This window comes from Rhamphochromis longiceps, linkage group LG14 (assembly GCF_057381845.1).
Source record: "Rhamphochromis longiceps isolate RC_006_pf linkage group LG14, R_longiceps_female_GT1.1, whole genome shotgun sequence".
In the NCBI taxonomy this organism is placed as follows: domain Eukaryota; kingdom Metazoa; phylum Chordata; class Actinopteri; order Cichliformes; family Cichlidae; genus Rhamphochromis; species Rhamphochromis longiceps.
This window is the reverse complement of record NC_140570.1, coordinates 14,237,202-14,263,876: the sequence shown is the minus strand read 5'-3', so window position 1 is coordinate 14,263,876 and position 26,675 is coordinate 14,237,202. Positions and strand designations below refer to the sequence as shown.

Genomic DNA, 26,675 nt, shown 5'->3' with positions numbered 1-26,675 from the left:
TTAATGGGCTCACGTTTGGCCTTGAGTCATGAAGACTCGCTGTGGCTGCATAACGGGATTTAAGCGAAGGCGGAAGTAGATGGCAGCATAGCTCTTGTCCCGTTAGCTAGCGCCAGGTCCATCGCCTGAAAACTCCTTGTTCGAGGAGACGCGAGGCCGCCCTGACAACAGACCCACCTAGCGATTCACTCTGTCTTTACGAGTCGACAACCATTAAAAAGAAGAAAGCACAGCTCTTTTAGTTTTAGCTAGCTAGCTTTCCGTCTCTCACGGTTTTATTCAACCCCCGCTATAGATTCTTTACCATGGCGGCGAGTGCGAAGAGAAAACAGGAGGAGAAACACCTGAAGATGCTGAGAGAAATGACGAGTTTGCCTCCCAACAGAAAGTGCTTTGACTGCGACCAGCGAGGCCCGACCTACGCCAACATGACTGTGGGTTCCTTCGTCTGTACCTCCTGCTCTGGCATCCTGTAAGTATTAAGTTGCACAGTGACCTTAGCTTAGACATGGCGCACACGATATTAATGCGCTTCGGCTACACGGGGTAAACCCAGCCAGTTAGTCAAATAGTAGCACTAGCTACCGTCAGATGGGGAACTAGAAAAGACGGAGGTAGTGTGAGTTTAGCTGTTTTGACATTGCAGTGTGGTGCGTTGGGCGGGGTGCATAGAGGTGTCAGGCGAGCGCACCAACCAGCCGAGATGCTAGCTAACGTTAGCATCCAGTGTTAGCAAGTGAACTTATCTGACACTTGCAAGCTAGGTCCACAGATAAGCCAGCTGCTGCTGCTTCCAGCTGCCGGTAACGTTAGGAAGCACCACCTAGTAACTGAGCCGGTCCGCCCTGTGGAGCCATATGTTTGAGTCACTTAACCGCATTTTCGCTGCAAACGTGATGGTCGACACTTGGCAGAGCGAAAGTCGTGTTATCTTAAGGCGCGACTGAGATAAATGTAAAATCTGTTATCAATTGTGCGAAGTTCACTCATCTATTTTGTGTTTTCGAATTATTTATCCTCTGGCATAACATCGCAGCTCGAATTAGAGCTGACAACGCAGTTGATCAAAAGCTTTTTTTCTCTCCGTGTATCTGCAGTTTACCTCCTACGACGGCTCTGAAGCCCATGCATTTACAAGCATTGTAGTTTCATTGTAGCAGAGTGGAGGGTTTTATTTGTAATTTTTTTTTATTAAAATCTTTGTGCAGTTGTGTGATAAGCATTTTTTTTTTAGCTTGGGATTAGTGGAGCACTCCGCTTCTTCTTATTTTGCCACACATACGTCTCAGCTCAGCTGTCATATTTCCTTCTTGCATGTTGTATGATGCTGGATACATTCAGAAAGAAAATGGTTTAATGCAATAATAACAAATCACTTCGTCACTCAGTTTTACATCAGTTTAGTGGTAAATGGGGCAAAAGATGTACAACATGGAGGAAGTGTTTCCCTCTCACTGCCCGTGTTGCACTAATCATTCTCAATACTCTGCAGTAATCGACCTTTCAGACTGCACTGACATGTAGTTCACTGAGAAACAACACACACATGAAATGCTAAAATAAATTATAAGTGCTATCACCATCACCCATAAAGACACAAATACTTGAATTAGATCTGCATACACCTTTTATACAGATCACCTTGCCATTTTCTGTTCATGAATAATTATCATTCTAAAAATGTTGTAGGTAAAAGGTAAGGTTTTTATTGCTTAGTAAATGCCCACTGACCAGGTTTGAGTTAATGTAGCTTAGCTTTGGTGAGCATTAGATAAATTACATGCTGGCTGATACTTTCCCTTTGTTTACCGCCACCAGTGGGTGTTTCTGTGGGGACGCCGCTGTGTATTTCCCATGTGCTTGCCCTATTGCTTTAAATCCTGTAATAAGAGCTAATTAAGTTCATTTTTTTTAGCTTGAGATCTCTGTTCTAAACCTTATATCCTTTCTTTTTTGTCTTTCTCGCTGACTTTTGGTTAGATAAAGGTCACATTCAAGGAAAATCTTTCTGTTGGAAGAGTGTGGGGCTGAAAGCATAGATGTCTGTATGATATGCGCAGGAAGCTTGATCTGATTTTTAGGTTCAGGAAGTGGTGTGGCCCCACTGTGCTGCTACATCAGCAGCATGTGATGTTGTGTATGTGAGCAACAGGAAGTGGCTGTGAGGTCACGTTGGAATTATGAGTAGTTAAAATTCATGCGCAGACTTGATAATTTCAATCACTGTCTTGGCTTATTATGCCAATTTTCTGAATAACCATCGTGTTTTCTTTATTTTGTCCAAATAAACCAAAGCAAACTCATCCAACATTACAGGTGGCTTTTTAATTCCTTTTTCTTTTAAGATTAACACTGTTGACTTTCTCTGGAGTGATGGAGAGTTCACAACAACTTACTTCTTAATAACCTTCTTCCTCCCGTAGCTGTAGTTGTTTAAAGGGTGGGGTTGGAATTTGCTATATAAACACATTCCTCATGATGGTGGAGCCTTTCCCAGGAGGAACGCCAATCGATGTCTTACTAGAGATTTGCTCATGACGGGAAGTAACCCCACTTGACCTATGTGTTCCTGAGTAATCAGAGTTGGGAAGGTGTCACAGACACCAAATGTGCTGATACATGATCTGATCAATGGCTAGTTACCAGAAATGACTCTAATATAACCCTGACATTTGATTTCTCAACAATGGTGTGGAATCTGTGAAACAGGGATGGGGTGACTAAATTAGTGAGTCACTAAATTAGGAATGGGTATTTTCTGTTGTATGAGACGCTTAATAACAGTACTGTTAAAAGACTAAAATATCGTTTTTTGCAGGGATCTAAAGCAGTGAAATGAAGTGTGTGGACTTTCCTCTCTTTGGAGACTTTGTGTTGCCAGTTTCTCTTACCCTGAGGCAGTTGCAGTATGCAAATGAGCCGAGTTCCCATCTCTGAACTAGTGCAATAGGGACTAGTTCATGATTATTTTACAGTGCAATATGTGGTACTGTTCTCTGACACGTTGTGATAAAAGCAGTTCCTTTATACTGTGCAGCTACTGATTGTTACTGCAATTTAATTCTCCTGAAAAAGTCACCTTAATATAAATTTTAAAATTTATAGAAGTAACAAAAATGACATTTTCAGAATTAGAACTCCTCAATGGGACCACACTGCTAAGACGTTGATATAATATTTAGACCTCAAGGGCTCTGGAAACCTCTCCCTCTATCTGACCTAGTTTAATCTTCGTAAGACTAGAATTTGGTCACTTATCTTCCTCAGGGAGCTGGAAAAACTTATCCAGTTTAAAAACAATTCGTTTTTTGTTTTTGTCCGTTCCTCTCTACAGTGCAGTATCAGGGGACCATTTTAGTTTTTAATACTCTGTTTTAGGGATTTGTAATGTCCTTCTACTTTAGTGTGACGTGGTTCTGCTGTGATTGGTCCGTGTGTATATTTTTGTAAGCCTAACACAAAGCACTAGTAAATGATTAAAAACTAAAAGTGCACTGCTTAAACATTAGTCATGTACGTGGCAGTCTCAGCATTTGTATGAAGGGAAAGCAAAACCCCCACACATTTTCATGCAATCTTTTCCACATTGACATAAAATTATGTTATTTCTTTTAGATCATTATGTTCTTAAATGTGAACCGACAGGTCTTTTGGGTGTTCACAAACAGCACGAATTAGCTAAACTGTAGCTTCTGTACTCTGTACCAGATAGCAGTGAATGTTTTTTTTGATTAAAGTCAATCCACTGACTGACGGATGTATTGAGAAAAAGGTTTAATGACAACAAGTTCTGTTAGAGGTAACAGCAGTGAATAATTTAACAGGCCCGTCTAGTATTTCAATGCCTTCAGCATCTGACTGCTCTGTGTATAACATCGTGTTTGTAAGCCACAGAAAGTTGATCCTGTTCACCTGGACGTAGCGTTTTCAGTGGCAGAAACATTTCGTCACTTATCCAAGTGACTTCTTCAGTTTGTAAACTTCATACAAAACTTTTCTTGTTATAAAGATGCAGGGGAAACATGCAAAACTCTTGGTAGTTCTTGTAGATGATAAAGCAGGAGTTCAAGTATTTAAAAACACTTGAATTAAGAGTTCTTTGTATATTATCCACAATCAAAAAACTAACTTTGCTTTAATTGTGTGTTCCTAAATGTTAATACCATGTCATTATGTCTCTGTAGCATGTTACTGTGTTTGAGATTAAAACTGAAGTTGATAAAAGCTGTTTTAATCATTTATATCTGTCCACCATACCTGTAAATACGTCTATTGTATAATGGGGCTTTGAGTGCTGTCGGAATGCTTCCTTTAACACATCTGTGTTATGGCTGATTAAATCCACTATCCATGTCCATAAGCGAGTGTATCTGTTGTGCTCCTGACATGCTGATGGCTGCAAAGGGAAACGGAAGGAAAAGATGCCTGTGGCCACTGTTGGCACAGTGTAATGGCTATCCTAATGATATTTGCTGATGATGGCTGTTTGAGTTTACTCACTGCTCACTAGGGCTGCCACGATTTGTCGACTAGTCACGATTACGTCGACTATCAAAATCGTCGACGACTGATTTAATAGTCGACGCGTCGTTTGAAGCTTTGTAAGATCACAAAAGACGCAGGAATAAGTGGCAGGATTTAAGAGTGTAATAACGGACTGAAACAGAAGATGGCAGCATTGCATGTACAAGGATGTCAGCTACCGTTAAACCCCGAAGAAGAAGAAGAAGAAGCAGCTGTGTCCCAGAATTCATAGCGCGGCCCAGCGCAGTTTCCAACAATGGCGGCAGCTGGTTAGTTTTAATGTTACTCTTATTATTCTTTCTGGGTCACAAAATAAACGTTTAACATATTTTCAGGCGAGAATGTAGCTGTGTAAACCTCAAATATCTGCTCAGTTTATCAGGACACCACATATTTTCAAAAGCGCTCCGACGTTTTCGGAGACATCTGTTACCCACTAGCTCGTTAGCGAGCCGGGGGCTAGGCTCACTAGCGCCGTGAGAACACCGGACTCCCCGCAAATCGTTTTCAAACCCACTGCCGTCTTTCGCTACTCAGGTTAAATATATATGAGTCACTTAGATAACTTAAAATGTTATTGTTTGGCTTTTTTTTTGTATTTTATTTGTTCCTGAGTAAATCAGTTTGTCTGAGATTAAAGTTATAGTTTTTACACAGCTGAATAAACGTCAAGCAGACAACTGATTATCAGAAGTGTGAGATGCTCCAGAATATACTCCAGTGTCCTGTTATATTTTAGATAGCAAGGAGTTTATTAAACTTCACCGAAACAATCCGCAAATTTCATTAAAATTTAATAAACTATCATCTTGTCTTTATTTTTAGTTAGCACAGACCTTAAACACTTAAAGCTGTAAGCTAATGATAGTTATATAAGAGCAGATGCTGCTGGTGCAATAAGCTGTAGTATTGCGTCCAATGGATGATGATCTGATTAGTCAACTAATCGCAAAAATAATCGGTGACTAGTCGACTATCAAAATAATCGTTTGTGGCAACCCTACTGCTCACCACTTTCTCTGCTTTTAAAGGCATTTGAAGTTGCAGTCCAATTTATAATTTTAGTTACTTTCTGAAGACTGGTTAACAGCAAAGGTTAATGTAAGCAACTAGAAGCACAGATCCTTTTTTATAGAATTGAAGATTTATTTATTTATTTCAATATGTTTTATGTGTTGACAAGTACTTTTGTTAACTCGCAGTTAAAGTGGTCTTCACGCATGGTAAATGTTCTGTGGTCACCTTCTCACAAAAACAGGTGGTGACCGTGCCAGTCAGCACGACATCAGTTTTCACCTGTAAGCGATTCGAGGAAAACGTGCTCAGACAATCAGGCCTGGAGCTTAATAATAGACAAATGATTGCTCTTTTCAACTCCTACCATAACCAGGCATTTTTAATTTGGGCCATTGTGGCATTGACTGTGTGACCTTCTAAGGAAAGTGAGCCAGGCTTGTGTGGTCTAATGGGTGTTACTCCATAATTGAAGTTTCTATATTAAGGAAGATTGTTCATTCTTTTAATGTTTGGACAGTCTCAGTTCAGTCAGTGTAAGTGAAGAGAGTTTCACCCACTTCCTCTGGTTATTGTACTCCCTTTCTTTTTCTGTCAGTATGTCTCTCTGTCATTATTTGTCTCTTTCATTTCTCTCTATAATCATGACTTCTTATCCTCAGTTACTCACTTGTCCTAAGTCTCTCTCTCTCTCTCTCTCCCACACACACACACACACACACACACACACACACACACACACACACACACACCAGCAACCATTCAGCTTTCAGCTAATTAAATGGTCCCGTCCTGAGAGGTGGGCTCTGGAGTGTATCAAGATGAGGTTTTCATGTATGTTGTCTTCAAATTAAATTGACCCTTGTTTCTATTTTTCCATAGACGAGGACTGAATCCACCCCACAGAGTCAAGTCCATCTCCATGACAACCTTCACGCAACAGGAAATAGAGTTCTTACAGAAACATGGCAATGAGGTAGGAACGGCAATTCGGCCCTGTCAATTAATAAAGTTAGAAATTAAGCCCGAGGTCAACCTTCCCACTGCTTTCCTTTCTGACTAGTTAGATTAGCTTTTGGTTGAGCCATCATTGTTTGTCCTTGTCTATTCAATATTTAATAGACAGGTTGGCATAAAGTCAGCCTCTAAAAATCTTGAAATGGGCTGTGTCTGTTGTGAAAGTTCTGCTTTTAGTGTTTGTATTTAAGTAGCCTGTTGCACATATGCTTGATAAGGCAATTTAGGCACGCTTGAAATTCATGCGGACTATTATCATTTTACTGCGGTAGAAAGTTTTATAAAACAAACTCTAGATTAAAAAGTGCATGCTACTTTCCGACAACAAAAATTGTTGTAAGGCAAATGTTTTGTCAGTTTAATACAGGTGTTGTGTCACACTTTTATTGAATAGACAGGTCAAGAATTTCATGCATTATACTGGCACCTATTTACTTATGAGAAGTATAAACAATCGACCAGTTGCACTGTGCAAAATACCGAAGGGACGAGATATTTCGAGTAAACAGAGTACGAAATAGTGCAGTGCCACCCACGAAGGACAGTCTATTAAAGGATGTGGCAAAGTGGCATGGAAAGCAGACATGAAGGAGACTCAAGGTTGGAGCTGATGCATATACGCTTGAAGGCTGGTCTATAAATACTGCCTGTAAGTTACCTTTCTGTCTTCATAGAGCGCACTTGACAAACACTGAGCCGAAGGAGGATTTAATTTATGTGGCTGGTGGCTTACCCAACTAAAGTCTATATGGGAAATAATGTTATAAACTGTTGGTCATAAATTGGTGCCCAGTCCCAGTGTTTTCCTGTTTAAAGCAGTGTTTTTCTCACAATTTATTTTGACAACACCTAGATAATATTAATAGCTGCCCAAGTATAGTTGGTAACTCATATCAGCACAGAGTTTTTGTTTTGTTTGTTTTTATTATGTTTTATCCAGGAGAACAATGCCATCCACAACTGATCTACTTCTAGACATCCTGAAAGTCCAGTTGTGACTATTCAGCTCGCACCAGCCGTCCCCATGTCATTGTTTCTCTTTCTTTTTGGCTCATTTGCCGGGTTGTCATTGTGGTGGTCCTTAATAATGATGCACCGCCCCAAGGCTCATCCTGAAGTTAGACCTACTACAGCTTTACTGTCTTGAACTGTATGATGACCGGGAGTCTTCTGGTTCCCCCAGAGAGCCACTACCGTGCTGTTATAATGAGGTCACTGTGTCTGGAAACAGAAATAAGACCACTGCAGTCTAAGATGCATAAAATATATTATTTTGCAATTTATTTAAGGCAATATGTACACCAAACATGTTTGTTCTCCAATATTTTTACAGAAAAATAAAGTGGATCTTTTGGAATAGCTTGTTTTGGAAAGTCCTGAACTTGAGCAAACTAAAATGGAATAGCCTAAAGCACGTGGTCCACGTGAAGAATTCCACCCTCATCCCAGAGTCAAATGTGTTCAAAGCATGGGATAAAATTCCACCACTCCAATGTGGAATTTTATCCCAAGACAGAAATGCTTTTTTGTACTTATTGCTGCAAAGGTTCACACCAGGGCAGAGGTTCGCAACCCCTTTATCTGTCAGAGGGGGTTTTCTGTTTTGTTTTTTCTTTACTCTGCAACTTTATCTTACATGTGGCTTGTCTTTTTATTTGCTTGTCTATTTTTCCTTTATTGGAACAATTTCATTACTAATAATGACTGATGGCAAAGCTCTGTGCGTGTGTGTGCCGTTTCCTCCAAAAATCCCTTTCTCTAACTCTGTGTGTTCTCAGGTTTGTAAACAGATCTGGCTTGGTCTTTATGATGACAGAACCTCTTCAGTACCAGACTTCAGAGAACCACAGAAAGTCAAGGAGTTCCTACAAGATAAATATGAGAAAAAGAGATGGTATGTCAGTATCATAAGCTTGCTGAGAAAAGATCTTTGTCAGTGTGCATTGTGCAAAGGGGTTTTTTTTGTTTTTCTCCCTCTCTCTCTGGCTTGGAATGTTTCACATGTGCCTCATAGCAGTTAGCCTCTAGCAAGCCACCAAATACCCCTCTTGAGATGTACAGAATCTAGGTCATTACAGTAAAGCTGCTCTATATGCAAGACTTAATTGCTCCATGAAGTTATAGGCTTTAATCAACTGAAATATGTATGAGCTTTTTCTAGATGTTCTAGAGCTTCTTTTTTGACTCTGAATAAAATTGTCATTGGTGTTTGTGAAATAAGAACTAGCCAAATGATTACTGTTTTAAGTTTAAAAGTTAGTCACTGATTGTCGCTGATCACTCAGTGATTTAAAAGATAAAAGAAAACAACCAACAAACTGTGATGCATCTTTAACGGCTTCTTGTAAGATTTTTATTTATCCTCTGCATTTTGTTATGACAAATTTGATACACCCAAAGTGTGAATTGGGTAAGCATGGATGTTGTTACAAAACATCAACTCATCCATCTAGTGTTTAGTCTGAAATATGATCAAAATGAGAGCAATGACTAGTGCATGTTTGAACATGCTAGGTTTGCTGCAGACAGGCATTCACGTGGTCTGCTCTGTTGTGCGCACACACAACTTGTAGTGTCTCACTCTTATAAATGGTAGTTTAAAACTAACACTTTATTTATTTATTTTTTATTTATTTTTTATTTTATTTATTTATTTTAGTGTAAGTAATGCATAAATTGTTGATTGCTTCCAAGGTACGTGCCTCCTGAGCAGGCCAAGGTAGTGGCGTCAGTCCATGCCTCCATCTCTGGCTCCTCAAACAGCAGCACCAGCAGCACCCCAGAGGTTAGACCACTCAAGTCCCTGCTGGGGGAGTCGGCACCGTCTCTACACCTCAACAAGCACACCCCACCAAATCAGGTGAGACTTGCATAGTGTACACACATGCACACAAGTCATCATATGATTAACACATATGTTGGACAGCATAAACCGGTTCTTGTTCAGTGTGCCATATATGCCACATCTAGCAGGGTTGAGGTGAAAATATGTAGTTGTTACTACATATTCTCCCCTCAGGTTGGTCTTTACAATGGTGTGAATATTTACGCTGTTACACTTTCAGCTTTGAACTGGGTTATCAATCGACAGTTAACACTCAGCATTGTTGCCGATGTTAAAATGAAACCTTATGATGGGCTTTAGCGGAAACGATGCTACCAGTTGATGACCTTGTTTACTTTGCTGAATGCTCTGTGGTTCAACACTACCACAGTTACTTAGTAATCCATTTACACACACATCCCTAAATGCTTTACTGACATGTTTACATTGGACTTAATTTGCTAAGTGATTTGCTAATTAAAAAGTATCTCATAGATACAAAGAAAATAACGACTCTTCGCACAAATGCAATGACAGATTTATTGACAACAGGTGCAGTCCAGGATTAGACTGTGAATTGTTTCACAGCAGTATTAAGAAGCCATGTCTTTAAAGACAAAAGCATATTCATCTTGTTTATGATAAATGACCAAATTTGCCCACTGAGATAAGGTTCATCTTTCATCGCTAATGAGACAGTGTCACCACAGTCTGTTTTTTCACGTGGCCTATTATTTAATTTGCATGAAGGCTGTTTAGGAGCTCATTTATACCGGTTTAGTTATTTATTAAATTTTTTTCAAATGCATCTCTTGTCGTCACCAGTCTCCTGTAGTGAGCCGTGGACAAACCCAGCAGCAGCAGCTCCATGACAAGAAATATGACCTCCTCAGTGACTTGGGTGGTGACATCTTTGCTGCCCCGCCCAACATGAATGCAGGCGCCAGCTCCAGTTTTGCTAACTTTGCACACTTCAACAGCCACACAAGTAAGCAACAGACCAATAACACTCATGTTTTTGTTAGTTGCAGTAAGTAATGTAGTTACCACTTTAAAACACTTGTAGGCAAGGTTTGCTTCAACCAGTGTTTTCAAGTTTCACTATTGAAATGTGCATGGCATAGCGTAGCCAGCAAGTTGTCTCTGATGGAGATCCCAACTAGAGTTGGTTAAACTGCCTTTTCAAGAAGGTCACACCAGTATCTCATTTCCCTGGGCATGTACAATGTACATGAAGATAGAAGTCCTCAGCACATATAATCCACAATAAACAACAAAAAAAGCCCCAATTACCAATCTCTTACCAATAAATAACTGCGTTTATAGATATTGGATGTGGGGTGGGCACTTCTCCAGAGGTGGTGTATTTACTACATTAGATGGGATCAGGATGCCACCAGTTTGGAGAAGATGTGAATTTGCTATACATCAGGAGTCATGATGTGCTCTTGGATTGTATCAAAATATATTATAAAATTGCATCAGACAGACAAATTGCCATGGTTACTAGTACTTGTAACATGTGGCTGTTAGCATTTGCTTTCAATTGAGGATAATGTCCTCTCATTTCTCCCTCAGAGCCTTTAAGATTCATCCTTAATGCAAGAACTAAAGTGGCGTTAACACACCTAACAAACATGCACACAGGTGTGTTAAAATTAATGATGTGTGTAGTGCTAAGCACACAAGTCCTGCTTTATATTTGGGTGTGCACATGAAGGACTCTTGGGTGTTACTGGGAAATAGTGAATGTCGAGGTATATAAGCTGCTACGCATTTTAAGTTGCACTGCTCTACTACTCTGATTATTCCTCACATTTAACACATCACCCATTGTATTTTATTAGTAGTGTTTAACCCATTGTATTTGTTTTGCAGTCATTCATGTCTTTGGATATTGTATGCATTCATTCATTAATCCATTTTTTCCCCTCACTTTTTTTTTCCTCCATCTGTTTGTCTGTACAACACCTCTACACAACTTCAAGTGGCACAGAATACCAAAGGAGAGGCAGACTTTGCTAATTTTGATGCATTCGGGAACACTTCTGGGTCGACAGGTGGTTTTCCCTCTGCACCCCAAGCACCATTTCAACCCCCAAATACAGGTAGAGCAAGCTGGTTTTACTGGACAAATAACACAACTAAGTCAATAACACAGAGGAACAGGTTTGCTTTATGTACACAGGCAGACATGTAAAAATTTACATAGACAAATAATTTAGTCACACACACACCTCAATGGTAGTCAAAATTTCTCTCACATCATCATTTGTTGGTTTATTTAAACTGTTGTATCACCTCTGTTCCCAAACCTTTACATATGTGTAGTGTTCATTCATTTTTTTGTTCAAATGTAAACATTTCTTTACACCAGAGAGTTGTACGGTTTTCAGATGATCCTGTTTAAAAGAGAGTAAAAGAGACTAAGACGTGAAGTACTGTGTTCAGGAGATTATCCACTGTACCTCACTAGAGACATTTACTGTAAACTTTGCTTTGGGCATACACAAGCTTCATACAGCTTAGCCACATGTCTGAGAAACTAACATTGTTGCGTACTTTTGAGGTTCTAAATTAATGCTGGTGTTGTGCAATAGATGAGCGCTAATCAATACATGCGTTGTTAGCCAAAGCTTTTTCTCTCTCTCTCTCTCCTACAGTGTTTCAAAAATACATTGGCAGCTTATTGACACATCCTCTGGCTTATTTTCAGCACTTTGACTCATAAGTCACATACTCTTATTTGAACAGTAGTTACTGCCACAAACTTCACTTCCTGTCAGGAAAATGTTGTACTACAGTGCCCTCTGCTGGAGGTGCATATTGACTCTGTGTGAAGCGGCCTCCTTAGTGTTTATTTTTATTGGAAACATTTTTAAGTGGCTTTCTCACAGATACTGACTGCCTTGCACTGTCTGCCTTCAGCTGTCAAATCTGTCTTACTTGTTTTTTGTTTTGGGGTTTTTTTTGTTTGTTTTTTTTTATCCTTTGCTTTAGCAGTATTTGATTTGCTTTGATTTAGCACTTCATAATGTTTACCTCTGGGTTACCTGACATCTTTTCTTTGATTTCTCTGCCATCTTACATTGCTCATTACCCCATTTCTGCCTCCCTCTTTGATTTGTGGCTGCAAGCGTTCACTGTGCTCTCATCCAGCCGCAGTATGGGTGAGTTTGCCACTGCTCTGCCTCTCCAGTGTTCACACAGTAAGTCTCTCTGCGCTTGCCCTCATAACAGCTTTCACTCTCTCACCCATCTTGTATGTGTAGTCATTGTGATCCCAATCCTCTCTTTGGGTGGTGTGTGTGTGTGTGTGTGTGTGTGTGTGTGTGTGTGTGTGTGTCACTGTGTTGTTTTTTGTTTGTTTTTTTTGGTCCATTTATACTAAAATTAACAGCTGATAAAGCTCAGTGGTTAAACATAAGTCTACTAATCTTTGATTGTTGCAATGATTAATATGACCTACTGTGCAAAATAGACCAAAGTGTATAAAAATCCAACAAGGCAACATGAAAAGAGATAAGAGGAGATGCATATTTTCCCCTCAAGCAATAATAATATTTTTTTTAATGTGCTTAGCCTCTAGATTTTTATGCAAAAATTACTTCTACAAAAGCTTTTACCCTAGAATCTATTTTTTGTAAACTGTAATGTGGGATGCCTTTAAACTCGGACTCCTTTAGTGTCCCTGACCTAAAACTCATTAAATAACCAATATTTCATAGAAAGCAGTGAACTGCTGATTAAAATGCAGCGGTATCGGTGTCATTACTAAAAATTGCCTTCTCTCCCCCTTAGGGTCACAACAACTGTGCTGCGTCCCAGTTAGCTCTGATTGTTTTACCTCGGTGTCCAAAATAATTTATTATTCTGTGTTTGCTTTTAATGGGCTCCATACAAATCTGCTCTTCATGTGCTGCAATTTGGAAATTACTGCTCTGTAGCAAAACCTCAATTTTTCTCTGTAATATGCAGGAATGTGTGAACTGAGGGTTTCCAAGCATTGACATGGCGTGTTGAATTAGTTGCATAAAGATGTCCAGAGTGATTATTTTGCAGTCTGTTGCAGAAAATAGGTAAACATTAAGAGATTAATGTTTCGTTTTGCTCTAACACGTTTAGACCTGCTTGAGTGTGATCGTGTTGATATTACAGCGCTCAGTAAAATCTGCAGGGTTGTTGGCATATTAAAGAGATTTTTTTGGGAGATAGCAACTTGTTTTCTATCTCTCAGTGAATACATTTTGATGAGTTTTGTCTTTAACTTCCTTTCTCCACAGTATCGTGGTGAAGTCGGAAGTATTGGAGTTACACAAGAAAATTGCTGCCCTGCACATGCTCAGCCTCTAACACATATAAGTGCTAATTGTGTGTGCTCTTTTGGTTCATAGGCTAATGAAAAGCCAGCATAGTGCAGTGTAACAAAGGACAGATGTTGCTATCTATCCTTTAGAAGGTGTCCCTTTACCAGCCTGACTCCCAAGTTTACCCTTCATGCACCTTCTTCTCTCCCTCTCCAACCTGTTTTGTTGTTTCTCAAAACCAACAATTACAGTCCCCCTTATGACTCTTTAATCTCTCTCTTTCATACAGGTAGCGCCTCAGGGGGACTAGCAAATGCCAGTTTTGCAAATTTTGAGAACTTCCCCAAATCGTGTAGTGCTGACTTTGGATCCTTCAGTTCCTCCTCCCAGAGTAACTCCACAGGAGCTGGCAGAGACGTTGTACAGAGTACTAACATTTCTGCCGATAAATACGCAGCCCTGGCTGACCTGGATAACATATTTAGCTCTGCCAAAACAGAGCCAGGTAAACCCTTCATGCCTAGCCTGTTTCATAGATGTCCATTGTAGGGCTAGAGAATGACTGAAAAACAAAAATACAAACTGAAAACTAGGTTTAATTAGGCGCATAGATTTAAGTCCCTATAAGTTTTCTTCTCCTGGCAGGGATAGGCAGTCTCTAAAAAAGGGCTGGTTTACATTTTCTAGCAATTTATACTTGCAGTAGAGGTCAGAAGTTTACATACACTCATCGTGGGCATGAATGTCAAGGTAATTTTGGGCTTTTAGACTAATGACTTAAAAAAATTGCACATGTTTTAATTCGTTTGGGAGGTTATCTAATTCATTTAGGATCAAAATCATAAATATGGACTCAAATATATGCGTACATTCACTTAAATCTTTTAATAAGCAGTGCTAAAGGTTCTATAATCTTTTAACTTGACAAGGCCAAAACCTTTTAACTTCTCGTTACTGATGATTGACTGTAACTGGTAGTTTCTGGCCTCTTTGCCAGCATAAAAAGAATTTGTTTGAGAGCAGCCATTGAATTGACCAATACTCGTATCTTCACTGACTTCCTTGGACTTTGAACAATCCTGCTTCTTAGAACAATGACAAAGAAATGCTCAAAATCCCCAAATTGCCAGGACATTAATTCTTACAGGGAATGTAAACTTCTGATCACGATTGTCTATACCTCAATGTTACTGAACCAGCTGCAAAAAGGCAACTGGACATGACTGAAATGCCTCCTCACTTCTGTGAATGCTATACATCTAGGTTTGACTGAAGCATTTTAATACCACATTATTAGAAGTTTGGTGTTTGAGTATCTGTGAATTGTACTGAGCTGGTTTTTCTCATATAAATATGTATTTTTGGCCTAGAAAATATACACTTCCTAATGACCTAACATTTATTCCCTATTAATTTCAGTAGGTTCAGTATGGCAGCTATCTCCGGACCTCTTTGAAAGTTTAACAGCATTTTCTTCTGCATTAAGTGAACTGAGGTAAATTGAACCTGGCTTTCCTTTTATGTACTTCTATTCTAGGAGGTGGTATTCCTGGTGGGGTGAGCTCAGCAGCAGCAGCAGCAGGAGTGGGTGGTTTGCCTCAGAAACAGCCAGCAGGTGGAGACCGCTATGCTGCTCTAGCTGAGCTTGATACAGTCTTCAGCACCTCAGCACCTGCCACCATTGTTTACAATACCACCAGCACCTCACAAGGGTAAGAGACTGCACAAATCAACATAAATCAGACAAATCTTTTTTCTTCATTCTGATGATCAGTGTTCCAGAATACAGTTAGGAAAAGGCCACCGAGTACCTTTCTTTTTGCATCCTTTCCTAAACTTATGTGCTAACGGTGTGTCACTACAGGAGTGTGTTTGGCTCAGAGACGGGGGTGTCAACAGCACAAATACAGCAGGCTGTGCCCAGCATGGCTCAGGGTTTTGGAGGTAAGTGAACTTAAACACGTCTCTGATTTGTTATGGTAACAATGTTCACAAAATTGACACGGTTGTTAGTAATTGTTCATGTTTTACATTTCTAAATAATTTTAGAGTGAGGTTGAGGAAACTGAGACAATCACCGAGAGATTTGGCAGTTTCATTTTGTACAACTTGCGTACTTAAATGATGATTCTTAAAGCATCATAACTTTATCATAACTTAAAACTTAATTTGGCAAGAATCAGCCTAGTATGGTCAAGAATTTATTTTTGTTTCATTAACATTAGTTAATTAGTTTGTTGTGATGTATAAAGGACATTGACGTGGAACTGTCAAAACACCCTCTATAAGCTATCTTTAAAAAAGAAAAATGTTTAATGTATTCTTCTGCTTAGGACTTCATGCTAATTAATGTTAATTTGATGCTGTTTTTCCCATCAGCACACCCAACCAATCCATTTGTAGCTCCTGGTGTTGTCCCAGCAGCAGCTCCAACCAACCCATTCCAGTGCAATGGCAGAGCAGCAACTGTTGCAGCTGCAGCAGGTTTGTTTTTGTTGGCTGTGTCTGTGTGTGTTTTGAGAATCACCTTACTCACTTAACACCCTGCTTACTCACTTAGTTTAGTAGTTCAGTTTAACAGTGTGTATAGAAATTAAATGCACTTGTTCAGTCATAAAGTTAGTGTATTAAAAGCTGTCTTTTTTTGCACATTGGAAGTGGCAACCTTTGCCTGTGCTACCTCAGAAGTGATTATATCTCTGACAGTGCCAAACACAGAAAAAGCAACAGGAAAGTGGAGGAGGGCAAAAAGATTGAAAACTACAATTCACTATGGAACTGGTTAGCAAGAGAAGTGTTGCCATTTACTGGTGTGCAGAGATTGATTTTAAAAATAAATCGGTATGGTGAAGAATTTTTAGATTCAGTTGTCTGTCTTATTGTCCTTGGCGTGCTGGACAGGCTTGATGAGGGTTCTTCATTGGCATGGGTATCCTCCCACCTTTGGTAGGTTTGTTTGTGCTAACTGCTTCCCCTTTGCTCTCATGTGCTTTGCTCTGCCAGTGAATGATTTTAGCTGTCACTGAGGAAAATCTCGAAAGACGTAAACACGGCACCACTGAAATAGCCCAATAATCCAGTTACCATTTCATCACAGAGGAACAGAGTGAAGCTGAATGAGAAATGACTAATAACGATAGGTTTGAGGATGGATTCATGTTTCCCAAATATCTGTGGTTTCTGCAGCATGGTCCTCTTCTCGGTTAAAGAATTAAAGGGGAAATATTAAACTTTATTGTTCATTAAACGAAAACTTACACCCTGAGTTATTAATCACGCTAATTACCAGATATGCTTCATTCAATGAATGAATGAAGCCTGTATCACTTTATCAGCTGTAAACTGTGTGTGTGGGTGTTTTCTTTTGTTTTTCTTAAATCACTGATAGAATTGCTTGGTTTTTAGCTGGCTGTCTGACACATTTTGATCCCAGCTGTTGCTCCTGTGTGTTCACCAGAGATCAGACATTGCCACTAAACTTACTGATAGGGATGGGTATCGTTTAGGTTTTATCCGATACCGGTGCCAAACCGGTACTTTTGAAACGGTGCTGATGCTTAAATGGTGCTCAAACCGGTGCTTAAAGAATGGAGAACACAAAATTGGTCAAAAATAATAATAATAATAATAATAATAATAATGGATACTTTATTGATCCCCATGGGGAAATTACTTGTTTTTCTCTGCATTTGACCCATTCACTCAGTGAAGCAGTGGGCAGCCCACTAAGCAGGCGCCCGGGGAGCAGTGTGTAGGGACGGTACCTTGCTCAGGGGTACCTCAGGGTAGCCGTTAAGTGGATTCGAACCGCCGACCTTCCGATCATGGGGCGACCACTTTACCTACTGAGCTATCCCTGCCCCCAATCTCTCATGTTCAGCTGTTTGTTTTTTTTGTTTTGTTTTTTTTTGTAAAAAGATAACAGTGTTAGCCTTTTCTGCAGCTATAGGGCATATATGGTATCACTCTTGGCTGGAAGCAGTGCTTAAACAATGGAAAAAAACACAAACTTTGTCCAAAACCTCTCATGTTTAACTGTTTTCCACTTTTTCTTTGGTCATTTTAGCCTTTTTGGCCAGAGTGAAGGGAGTATCTGCCATCAAACAAGAAGACAGCTGCATGTAACTACGACGTGTTGTTAGTTCACCTTACATGCATTAATTTAATAACGTGGTTAGCCTTCTCAACGTAAATTACACACCAACAACATTAAGCTACTCACGCAGAGCAGAACAGCTGCTGCTGTATCATCATCCTCATCATTTCTGCTACACTGGCAGGGCTAGGGGCCAGGACTCTCCTCTTCGGGTTTTTGGGGGATGTTGCTAACTCCGGGTCCGATAACAGGCAACCCACCCGCAGTAGATGTGCTCGATGTGAGGTCTCGCAGCAAGCTATCAAATACAGCGCATTTCTCGGCGTTTAAAAAAACACTATACGTCGCCAGGTGTTTCATCGGATTTGAGGTGTTGCCTCCTTTGACAGTATCACAGTATCAGCTTAAAGCACTTGTTGCAGGCTGCTGAGTTTGCATATTTTGCTGTGAAGTACAGCCAGACTTTTGACCGCTTCGCCTTGGACATTTTTAATCTGTAGCTCTGCTCTAAAATAACGTATGTACCTGGACCCGCCTACTATCCTTGGAAACGTAAAATGATTGGCTAGAATTCAAAGTGTATCACATCTCAGGAAAAAAAGCACCGAAATAAAGCACCGAAATGTGCGCTGCTTTTCGGTCTGGTTACTACCGTTTATGTCAGAACCGGTGCCATCATGGCACCGGATACCGGTACCCATCCCTACTTACTGATGTCTGATTCTGACTCCCTCTTTTCTTTTTTTCTACAGCTTGTGTGCAGACACTCTTATTGCATGTGTTTAAACTAGCCAAATAAAAAACGAAACAAAACTGAGATTCTGACAATCCCAACACGACACACAATACTGAATTGTAGACGTTTTTGCCCAAAACAAGTCACACTGGGTTACAGAATCGCAGCAATAGATCAAACCAAATTTTGCCTATTATGTGTTGAGCTTTTGTTGGTTCCTAAATGTTGCTGTTCTGCTATTTTGCAGCACCATTTGGCACAGGCTCCATGAGTATGCCAGCTGGATTTGGGAATACTGCAGCCTTCAACCTCCCCACCAGCTTTAGTGGAACGTTCCAGCAACCCTTTCCTGGTCAGGCTCCCTTCCCTCAGCCTCCCGCCTATCCCCAGCAACCCAACGGTGTGTGTCATGTAGACAATAATGCCTATGGTGAGATTTGAGCTGTAGTTGTCAAGTGGTCGTCTATAAAATTTTTCTTCATGTAATATTTGGTTCACTCAATTAACCCTGACAGAAGAGGTCTTATTTGATTTGGTAATATTATTATTATTGTTATTATTGTTTTAATTATATTTATAGCTATATGAAAATAATATAGAGCAAGCTAGATAGATAAATGAGAGAGAGAGAGATCCATGTCCATCATGTAACACTTGAAATCACATTATGTCTTTCAGGTGGAGGATTTCCAGCCTTCGGCCAGGCCAAGTCTGTTGCAACTCCTTTTGGGCAGGCAATGGCAGGACCTATGGTCTCTAGCAACCCTTTTCTGGTTAGTCTGGTGGCTATGTGCTATAGTCTCCTGGATCAGTACTGTGCAAAAATCTTAACTCATCTTTCATTTCTTACAGTGGCTTGTATTCGGCCCCCACAAACATGAATCAATTTTATTGGAATTCCACATGAAAGACCAATACAAAGTGGTGTACAAGTGAGAAGTGGAACAAAAATCATACATGATTCCAAACATTTTTCACAAATAAATAACTGAAAAGTGGGGTGTGCGTAAATATTCAGCCCCCTAAGTCAACACTTTGTAGAACCACATTTTGCTGCAATTACATCAGCCGGTCTTTTAGGGTATGTCTCTACCAGCTTTGCATATCTAGAGACTGAAATCCTTGCCCATTCTTCTTTGCAAAACAGCTCCAGCTCAGTCAGATTAGATGGACAGCGTTTGTGAACAGCAGTTTTCAGATCTTGCCAGAGGTTCTCGATTGGATTTAGATCTGGACTTTGGGCCGTTCTAACACATGGATATGTTTTGTTTTAGACCATTCCATTGTTGCCCCCCAAAGGGGGCTGAATAATTACACACACCCCACTTTGCAGTTATTTATTTGTAAAAAATGTTTGGAATCATGTATGATTTTTGTTCCACTTCTCACTTGTACACCACTTTGTATTGGTCTTTCATGTGGAATTCCAATAAAATTTATTAATGTTTGTGGCTGTAATGTGACAAAATGTGGGAAAGTTCAAGGGGGCCGAATACTTTTGCAAGCCACTGTAATATCTTGCATCTAAGCAGCTGGGCGTTTTCAGTTCAGTCCTTGTGCCTGAACATTTTCAGATGTTTGTTTAAGCCACTTGACCTGTCAATCATTCAAGTATAAAAAAGGTGACTAACTCAATGCATGACCCAGTGTTTCTACACATAGCAGACAACTTGGAAATGAACCAGAACAGATTATTTAGTTGAAAAATGCCAATAAAAACATAGTTTGATAGACATAAAATGGTATGTGTTAGGACAAAAACATAAAGTTTTTTTCTTTCTTTTTTTTAAATCCAACAAGAGCTGACACAAGACATGAGAGCTGACCCTCATCATTTGACGCTTCAGTTGATCCATCAGAAATAGTCTTAGTGGAAGGGTGGCCGACAAGAAGCCATTCTTCAGGAAGCAGTATGTTCAAAAAAAGTCAGGAGAGGGTTCCACTGTGTATACAGACATCTGTAAGACACTGTGGAGACTGGAGCCTACCCCGGCTACCTGTGAGAGGCAGCCAGGCTTTTACAGGGCTAACATGGAGAGACAACCATTCACACTCACACCAATAACTCATGCAAACATGGGGAGAATATGCAAACTCCACACTAGAGCTGGGTGATATGAGATTTTTTCATATCACGATATGTTTTTTTTTCATTTCAGGTGATAACGATATCTATCACGATATAAGCCAAATAACTATATTTGTAAGATTTAAATGTGCCGTTGCTCACAAGTAAAATGTGAAATAATCAGCAGCTTGTTTTTATTTAAATATTTATTTCCCATAATAAGTTCAACAGGGTAGATGTACTTAACTCATTCACTGCCATTGACGTCTATAGCCGTCAATTGCAGTGAATGAGTCAATGGGTTTAACTCATTCACTGCCAGCCATTGGCAGTGAATGAGTTAAGGAACATGAGACTTTTTCAGATAAATAAAGGCAAATATTGCAAACTACACAAAAGGCAGCCACTAAAGCATTTAAGTTTCAAAATAGAACAAACGAAACAGACTAAATTGTCAATTCCACTTAGAAACAAAATATTAATTCTAAAAATAAATCTTAGTTTGTTTTACAGAAGAACAGACAAAACTGACTAACTTTTGTCAATATCAAATAAACTGAGAACTAAAAGGAAATTCTCAATCTCTCCTTGTTGTATAGCTGAGCTTTTCAAACAGTTTTAACAGTTACTTTAGTCTGACAAAAGCCGAATGACGAATCAGCGCTTCCAGTCAGAGACTGAGGCTACGTCCACACGTACACGGGTATCTTTGAAAACGGAGATTTTCCGTTTTCGTTTTAAAAAATAATCCCGTCCACACATAAAGGCAGAAATGAAGGAAAACGCTGCTATGAACATGCCAAAGCAGCAGGTGGCGCTAGATTCCTAACCGTGCAGAAATGTTGGCCAATCAGAAGTCTAGAAGCCTCGGTGGGAAAAAGTAAACAAAGCTGGGGCATAGAAGCAGAACAGAGTCGTATGTGTGGAGGGACAGTAACTGTGTGTATATGTAAGCATTTAAACACTGCAGAGAGTAGAAGTAACAGTATTGTAGAAATTAATTTCACCGAAACAATAACGTGGCGCACAGTTGTGACGCATGCACCAGTTTATTGTATTTCCAGACTTGCTTTCGGCACAATTTACAGTGCACGCTGCTCTGTTTTTTGTCAGACTTGAAATAGCCGAAATACCTTCACACTACGGAACTTCTATGGCTCTTCCGTTCGACAATCTCTCCGGCATTGGAACCATCATCTGTTTTCTCTTCGGTCACGCTCGGTTGATTTTTCTAGTCGGCACACTCATTTCCTCCATTACGCGCTGGCTCCATTACCCGCTGGCTGCTTGGCTGCTTCCCAAACAAACACACGTGCGGCTTGGCACTTGTGCTGTACGTAACAAGTCACGCGACGTGATGCTGCGGCTGTGATTGGTTCGGCTCTGCGCTACTTAATTTGGATTGGCTGACCTTTTTTTTTTTTTTTTTTTTTTTTTGAGGACAAGAGCGGCGAGGTCTATCGCGATAGCTTAATTTCTCTATCGAGTAAAAGTTATATCGCGATACATATCGTTATCGTTCTATCGCCCAGCTCTACTCCACACAGATAGTGGAGTCGAACTCAGGACCTTCTGAACCACTTTGCTGCTATATTTGTCACCATGACAATGATCCTAAACACACTGCCAAAAGCAAATCTGAATGGAAAACCACGCAGTGGAACACTATCAGTCATGGATTGGCCTCCTCAGAGCCCGGGCCATAACATTATTGAAGTAGTGTGGAATCATCTTGACAGAAAAAAGAACAAAAGTCAGCCGACATCCAAAGAAGAGCTTTGAATGTCCTTCAAGAAGCCTGGAGAACTATTCCTCATGACTAGTTAACGTAATTACTAGAGAGCTGCCAAAGAGGGTTTAGTCTGTGTTGAAGAATAAAGGTGGTGATACAAAATTTTGACTTTGGTGTATATTAGAACCTGTACAAACAGTTGTTGACTCATGCTGTATTTTCCTGTGTGTCACAGGAAAAGTGTTTCACATTTGAATAACCTCCTGCACCTGTTGATAAGATAGATAAGATAAAGCTTTATTAGTCCCACACATGGGAAATTTGTTGTGTCACAGCAGAAAGTAGACAGTGCAAAGTTAGAACAACACAAATGAAAGAAAAAAGGTATAGGAGAAGATAAAAAGAATAAAAAACTATATGCAATAGAATAAAATACTACGAGGTGGCTTGAGACTTTTGCACAGCACTTTTGATCTGTGTTTAACACAAAAATAAATTAAGAGACTTCAGTTCTTTGTGTAGATTTTATTGTGAGGGATGGCTTTGGTTTTTGTTTTTTGTTTTTTGAATAACCAGCCCATTGCTCTGGTGAACAGCCATATAGCTAGCATACTTTCTTCTCAGTTAACACTGGACAAGAACCTTAGTACACAGTCTAAATGCGTGCTTCCCTTTTTCGTTCTAGGGTGCGGGTCCACCTGCGCAGTATCCAGCTGGAGGCTCTTCCACAAACCCCTTCTTATAGCGGTCCATCATGTCAGCTGCACTACAGGGTCAACAACTGGCACGCTTGCACCTATTGCACTGTTTTTGTTTCACAAGTAGCTTTAAAAACACAATGTTTGTAAGAATTTGTATTTTCTATCGCGGTTTGTCATAAATGGAACATTATGCGACACAGTCGTGCTGACACTGTCGAAGGCTACAAAACAGTGATGGTGTGTGCAGAGGGGGAGGTCGATGCCCTCCCCTTTATTTAACCTGTGAACTAGCCTGGCCTCTACTGAGCCACAATGTATAATCGAACTGGTTGAAAACTAAGTTATTGCATACAGTATATCCCATTCATTATGCTGCAATTCTGTACATTTTTTTTCTTTTAGGAAATTAGCTCTTTGTGCATATCAGTATTTGTATCTAACACACAGAATTTGCTAAGACAGAACTGTTGCTTTGAAAAGCTAATGGGTACTGCCAGTTACTGTATTTGTAAAGAACCAAACTATTTGTGCAGGACCCTTTTAGATAAACTGTTCTCACTAAGGAAATGAATATATTCTGTTGTCAAGGTGGGGTTAGGGTTAGGAGGAGGACTGAATGCTACATCAGGGATGGGTGGGGTGGGGGGCTCGTTTCTCTGTTGTCTCCGCCCTGCTGACAGAGTTGCAACACTTCAAATGACAGTCAGAAGAAATGGCTGATGAACTGAAAACCACTTACTTGCATTGGGTATTAAAAAAGTTTAAGTTAAGGTGTAAATATATACAGTATATATATTAAAATGAATTTTAAGTAAAAAGAAATGACCAAAGCATTCATTTATATGGATGTGTGAAACATTCTTTTATTGTTTTTGTACAAAAAAATGATTTCTATTCATCATGTTGAAGTAAGTAATTTAAAGACTTTTTTTCTGCTACTTATGAACTAATGTGAGGTCAATTTAGGGATGGGAAACCATAAGTGATACACTATAACGCTCTATACGTGTTCAGAATCTGTGTTCTTCGCTGCCTGGAGTTTCATCTTTGTCTGGAGGAATTGTCTCTTTTCTGCTTCTTTGTGCTCTCCAAATACTGAACAGACCCCGAAGTAAAAAAACAACAGAGATAACCAAGAAGTAGCTGGAATACACGGTGAACTGCAAAGAAGAGTACATGTTTAAAAGGTTAATGACGCTAATGGACAAATAAACAGTGCTGCTGTACATATTTTGTGATCTGATGGCTTACCTGGGGAATGATGGCCAGGCCTAGCCCTCTACTGTCAACTACAACAGACGTGATAATCGTCTGTAGAGCCAGTGCTCCAAAGGTATTTGCCCCAAAGACTAGTGCATATCTTTCCATTGAGAGATCAGCTGCAATCTGATACCTGCAAGCATAGAATTTGTCTTAATCTAAAGGTTGGGGAGGTTTTTTTTATTTTTTTAGCTTTTTTGCTCTTATATCTGCAATAAAAATCAAACTAAACTGTGGTAAAGTATAACCCTGATGTGACTTGACACTCTTACATTGCTATAGTTATCAGCATCATGTACAGTGACTTGAAAACGACGTAACCGCTGTAGCAGACCCAAATGTTGCCAGTGAAAGTCATGAGGAACAGTGAAGCTGCACTCAGTCCAGAGAAACCACCCAGGGCCAGCTCTCCCCACTGCTCCCATCTTACCTCAGTAAAGCCTATCCCGTAGGCAGTGGCTGCACCTGGAAAGCATGTACACGTGGGATAAGACAAATTAGGACAGCTGATTAGGTACTGAGAAATCTTATGTGTCCCTGATAACTTCCATTTGATTTAGGGAGGGGGGGAAATGCCATCTAATGTTGCTTACTTAAGAGGTTTGAGACTGCCTCCACGCCTCCGTTGTAAATGCTGAAGTTCTGAGAAGGCTGCACATGCTCCCACAGCACCTGCGCAGTATGGTGTGGGTATCATTAGGTTGTTCAAGGATATGTGTGTGTTTAATTATTTCTGTTTAAAATATATATCTAAAATGCCTTTTATTAACACAAGAGAAGGCTTCAGCAACTACAAGGCACTACTTGTTCACTGCAGGTAAACCCATCGTAAAGCAGCCCCCAGTAGCAATTTGGATTGCTGCAGTGATTCAGATGCTTTTACAGCTCACATTTTTGTTTATGCTGCCTTCATAACTAACCTGCACATAGTTGACAGTCTGGTTATACCCACAGGTAGCCATTGCCCACCACACAGACCAGTAGAGCAGCTGTCTAGAGGAATAGCAGTGGCGGAAATCCCTCCACAGCTGGAGGAGGACTTGGCCGCAACTCTGCGTAACGATAGATTCCTCAAGCTTCTCAGCATCAGGCTCTCCTTCTCCACTCTCCATTTCACCTCCTCCATTTTCCAGTGATGCATTTATTGTGTTTGACTGTTCTGCTGCAGTCTGTCTCCCACGTCTTTGATGAAAGAACATGCTCTTCTGTGGCATTGGCAAGAAGAAGGAAGTGAGGAGAGCGATGGCAGTGAGAACCAGAGTGAACACCAGGATGTTGTTGTATGACATGAGGTCGAAGCTGACAAGCAGCTGACCCAACACGGAGCCCACTGTATACCCCAGGAGCTGGACACTGCGGCTGTAAGAGGTGGCCTTCCGGTATCTCTTCAAATCTATTACACTGTAATAAAGAGCATATTCAAAATGTCAAGTCTCCCATGAGCAATGCTAAAAATCCAAATCTGTGAGATGTACTACATGACCTGTAAATGTAGGAGAAGTAGGCTATGTCGCTGGCTGTCACGACTCCGTAAAAGAACTGCGTAGCCTGCATGGCTGGCACACTTGCTGTCCACAGCAGCAGTGCTGTGGTGATGAAGAGCATAACACACTGAAACACCACTACAGGCATGTAACGCAGCCAGTCAGTGAGAAGGAACACCGGCACTAGTACGGACAGATAGGAGTATGTCCACACTGGGAAAATTTGATTGTTGACCTGTCAGGGAAAAACTCATCAAAGGCAGGAAATGCATGACTTTATAGCAAATGATTAAAGGTTTCAGAATCTTGATTGGATTTCTATCACTTAGATTTTTTATTTTTATTTTTTTAAAGATGCCGGTTATCTCTCTGCTATGAATCACCAGCTTGTGTGTGCATGTGTGTGTGATTATTTGTAATTGCAGCATGTACAAAAGAGAAAGTTACCAACTTTTTCACCATAAGGACCGAAAAACTGAAAATCATTTCTTTTCTAAGTCTGTTTTGATTGAATTACACTATAGCCTTTCTAGCATATGTCATATATACCTGCTCAATTGTCAGATTCTTATCTGGTCCTGTCAAAAATGGGATGAGAAAAGGCTCCAGTGGTTTAACTGTGCTGAAGAATCCATAAATGCAAAGCAGAATAGTGGGATACTTCCAGTCTGATCTCCACTTCTTCACTGCCTCCATGTTGGCTTTCCTGTTTCATGTGTGAGTGTGTGATGGGGGAAAAATACCTCACAACTCTCTAGGCATTTTGTTAATCAGCAACCTGGTCAAAGAGCAACACAATCTTGGTGACACTCGAGCACAAGCTGAGATAAAACTTTGATAAATTAAACAGGTAAGCGCCCAAAACTCTGGACTTTAATACCAATCAGAAGTAACTGTTTTATTGTGTTGTTT

The 26,675-nt window shown here is 40.1% G+C and overlaps 2 protein-coding genes across 8 annotated transcripts; one reads left to right on the top strand and one right to left on the bottom strand.

Moving 5' to 3' along the window:
- Nucleotides 1–95: 95 nt before the first annotated feature.
- On the top strand, nt 96–23,841 carry agfg1a (ArfGAP with FG repeats 1a). Of its 7 annotated transcripts, none has more exons than XM_085379423.1 (14): nt 96–472; nt 6,421–6,514; nt 8,334–8,449; nt 9,250–9,415; nt 10,205–10,367; nt 11,368–11,487; nt 12,517–12,588; nt 13,976–14,191; nt 15,224–15,398; nt 15,551–15,630; nt 16,066–16,170; nt 18,766–18,948; nt 19,197–19,291; nt 23,004–23,841. In XM_085379423.1, exons 1-14 carry the CDS (start codon nt 306–308, stop codon nt 23,061–23,063), a joined length of 1,812 nt encoding a protein of 603 aa, XP_085235549.1. In that variant the 5' UTR covers nt 96–305; the 3' UTR covers nt 23,064–23,841. The 7 variants fall into 7 exon arrangements, with proteins under 7 accessions (XP_085235549.1, XP_085235551.1, XP_085235550.1 ...); XM_085379425.1 differs by having other exon boundaries at nt 97–472; nt 12,517–12,549; XM_085379424.1 differs by having other exon boundaries at nt 97–472; nt 18,766–18,918.
- On the bottom strand, nt 23,637–26,459 carry LOC146653791 (thiamine transporter 2-like). The gene is made up of 7 exons (XM_085379431.1): nt 26,313–26,459; nt 25,763–25,998; nt 25,200–25,680; nt 24,873–24,951; nt 24,552–24,744; nt 24,271–24,412; nt 23,637–24,179 (listed from the first exon to the last, which is right to left on the bottom strand). The coding sequence occupies exons 1-7, from the start codon at nt 26,457–26,459 to the stop codon at nt 24,030–24,032; spliced, it is 1,428 nt and encodes a 475-aa protein (XP_085235557.1). The 3' UTR covers nt 23,637–24,029.
- Between the last annotated feature and the right edge of the window lie 216 nt (nt 26,460–26,675).

Bases quoted from the DNA above. Each gene is read 5' to 3' on its own strand.
- agfg1a (XM_085379423.1), top strand. From the start codon at position 306: ATGGCGGCGAGTGCGAAGAGAAAACAGGAGGAGAAACACCTGAAGATG. The intron at 9,416-10,204 runs GTGAGACTTGCA...TGTCGTCACCAG, and splicing joins AGCACACCCCACCAAATCAG to TCTCCTGTAGTGAGCCGTGG. The intron at 18,949-19,196 runs GTGAGATTTGAG...TATGTCTTTCAG, and splicing joins TGTAGACAATAATGCCTATG to GTGGAGGATTTCCAGCCTTC.
- LOC146653791 (XM_085379431.1), bottom strand. From the start codon at position 26,459: ATGGAGGCAGTGAAGAAGTGGAGATCAGACTGGAAGTATCCCACTATT. The intron at 25,681-25,762 runs GTCATGTAGTAC...TCTTTATTACAG, and splicing joins TACTTCTCCTACATTTACAG to TGTAATAGATTTGAAGAGAT. The intron at 24,413-24,551 runs GTAAGAGTGTCA...CTATGCTTGCAG, and splicing joins ATGCTGATAACTATAGCAAT to GTATCAGATTGCAGCTGATC.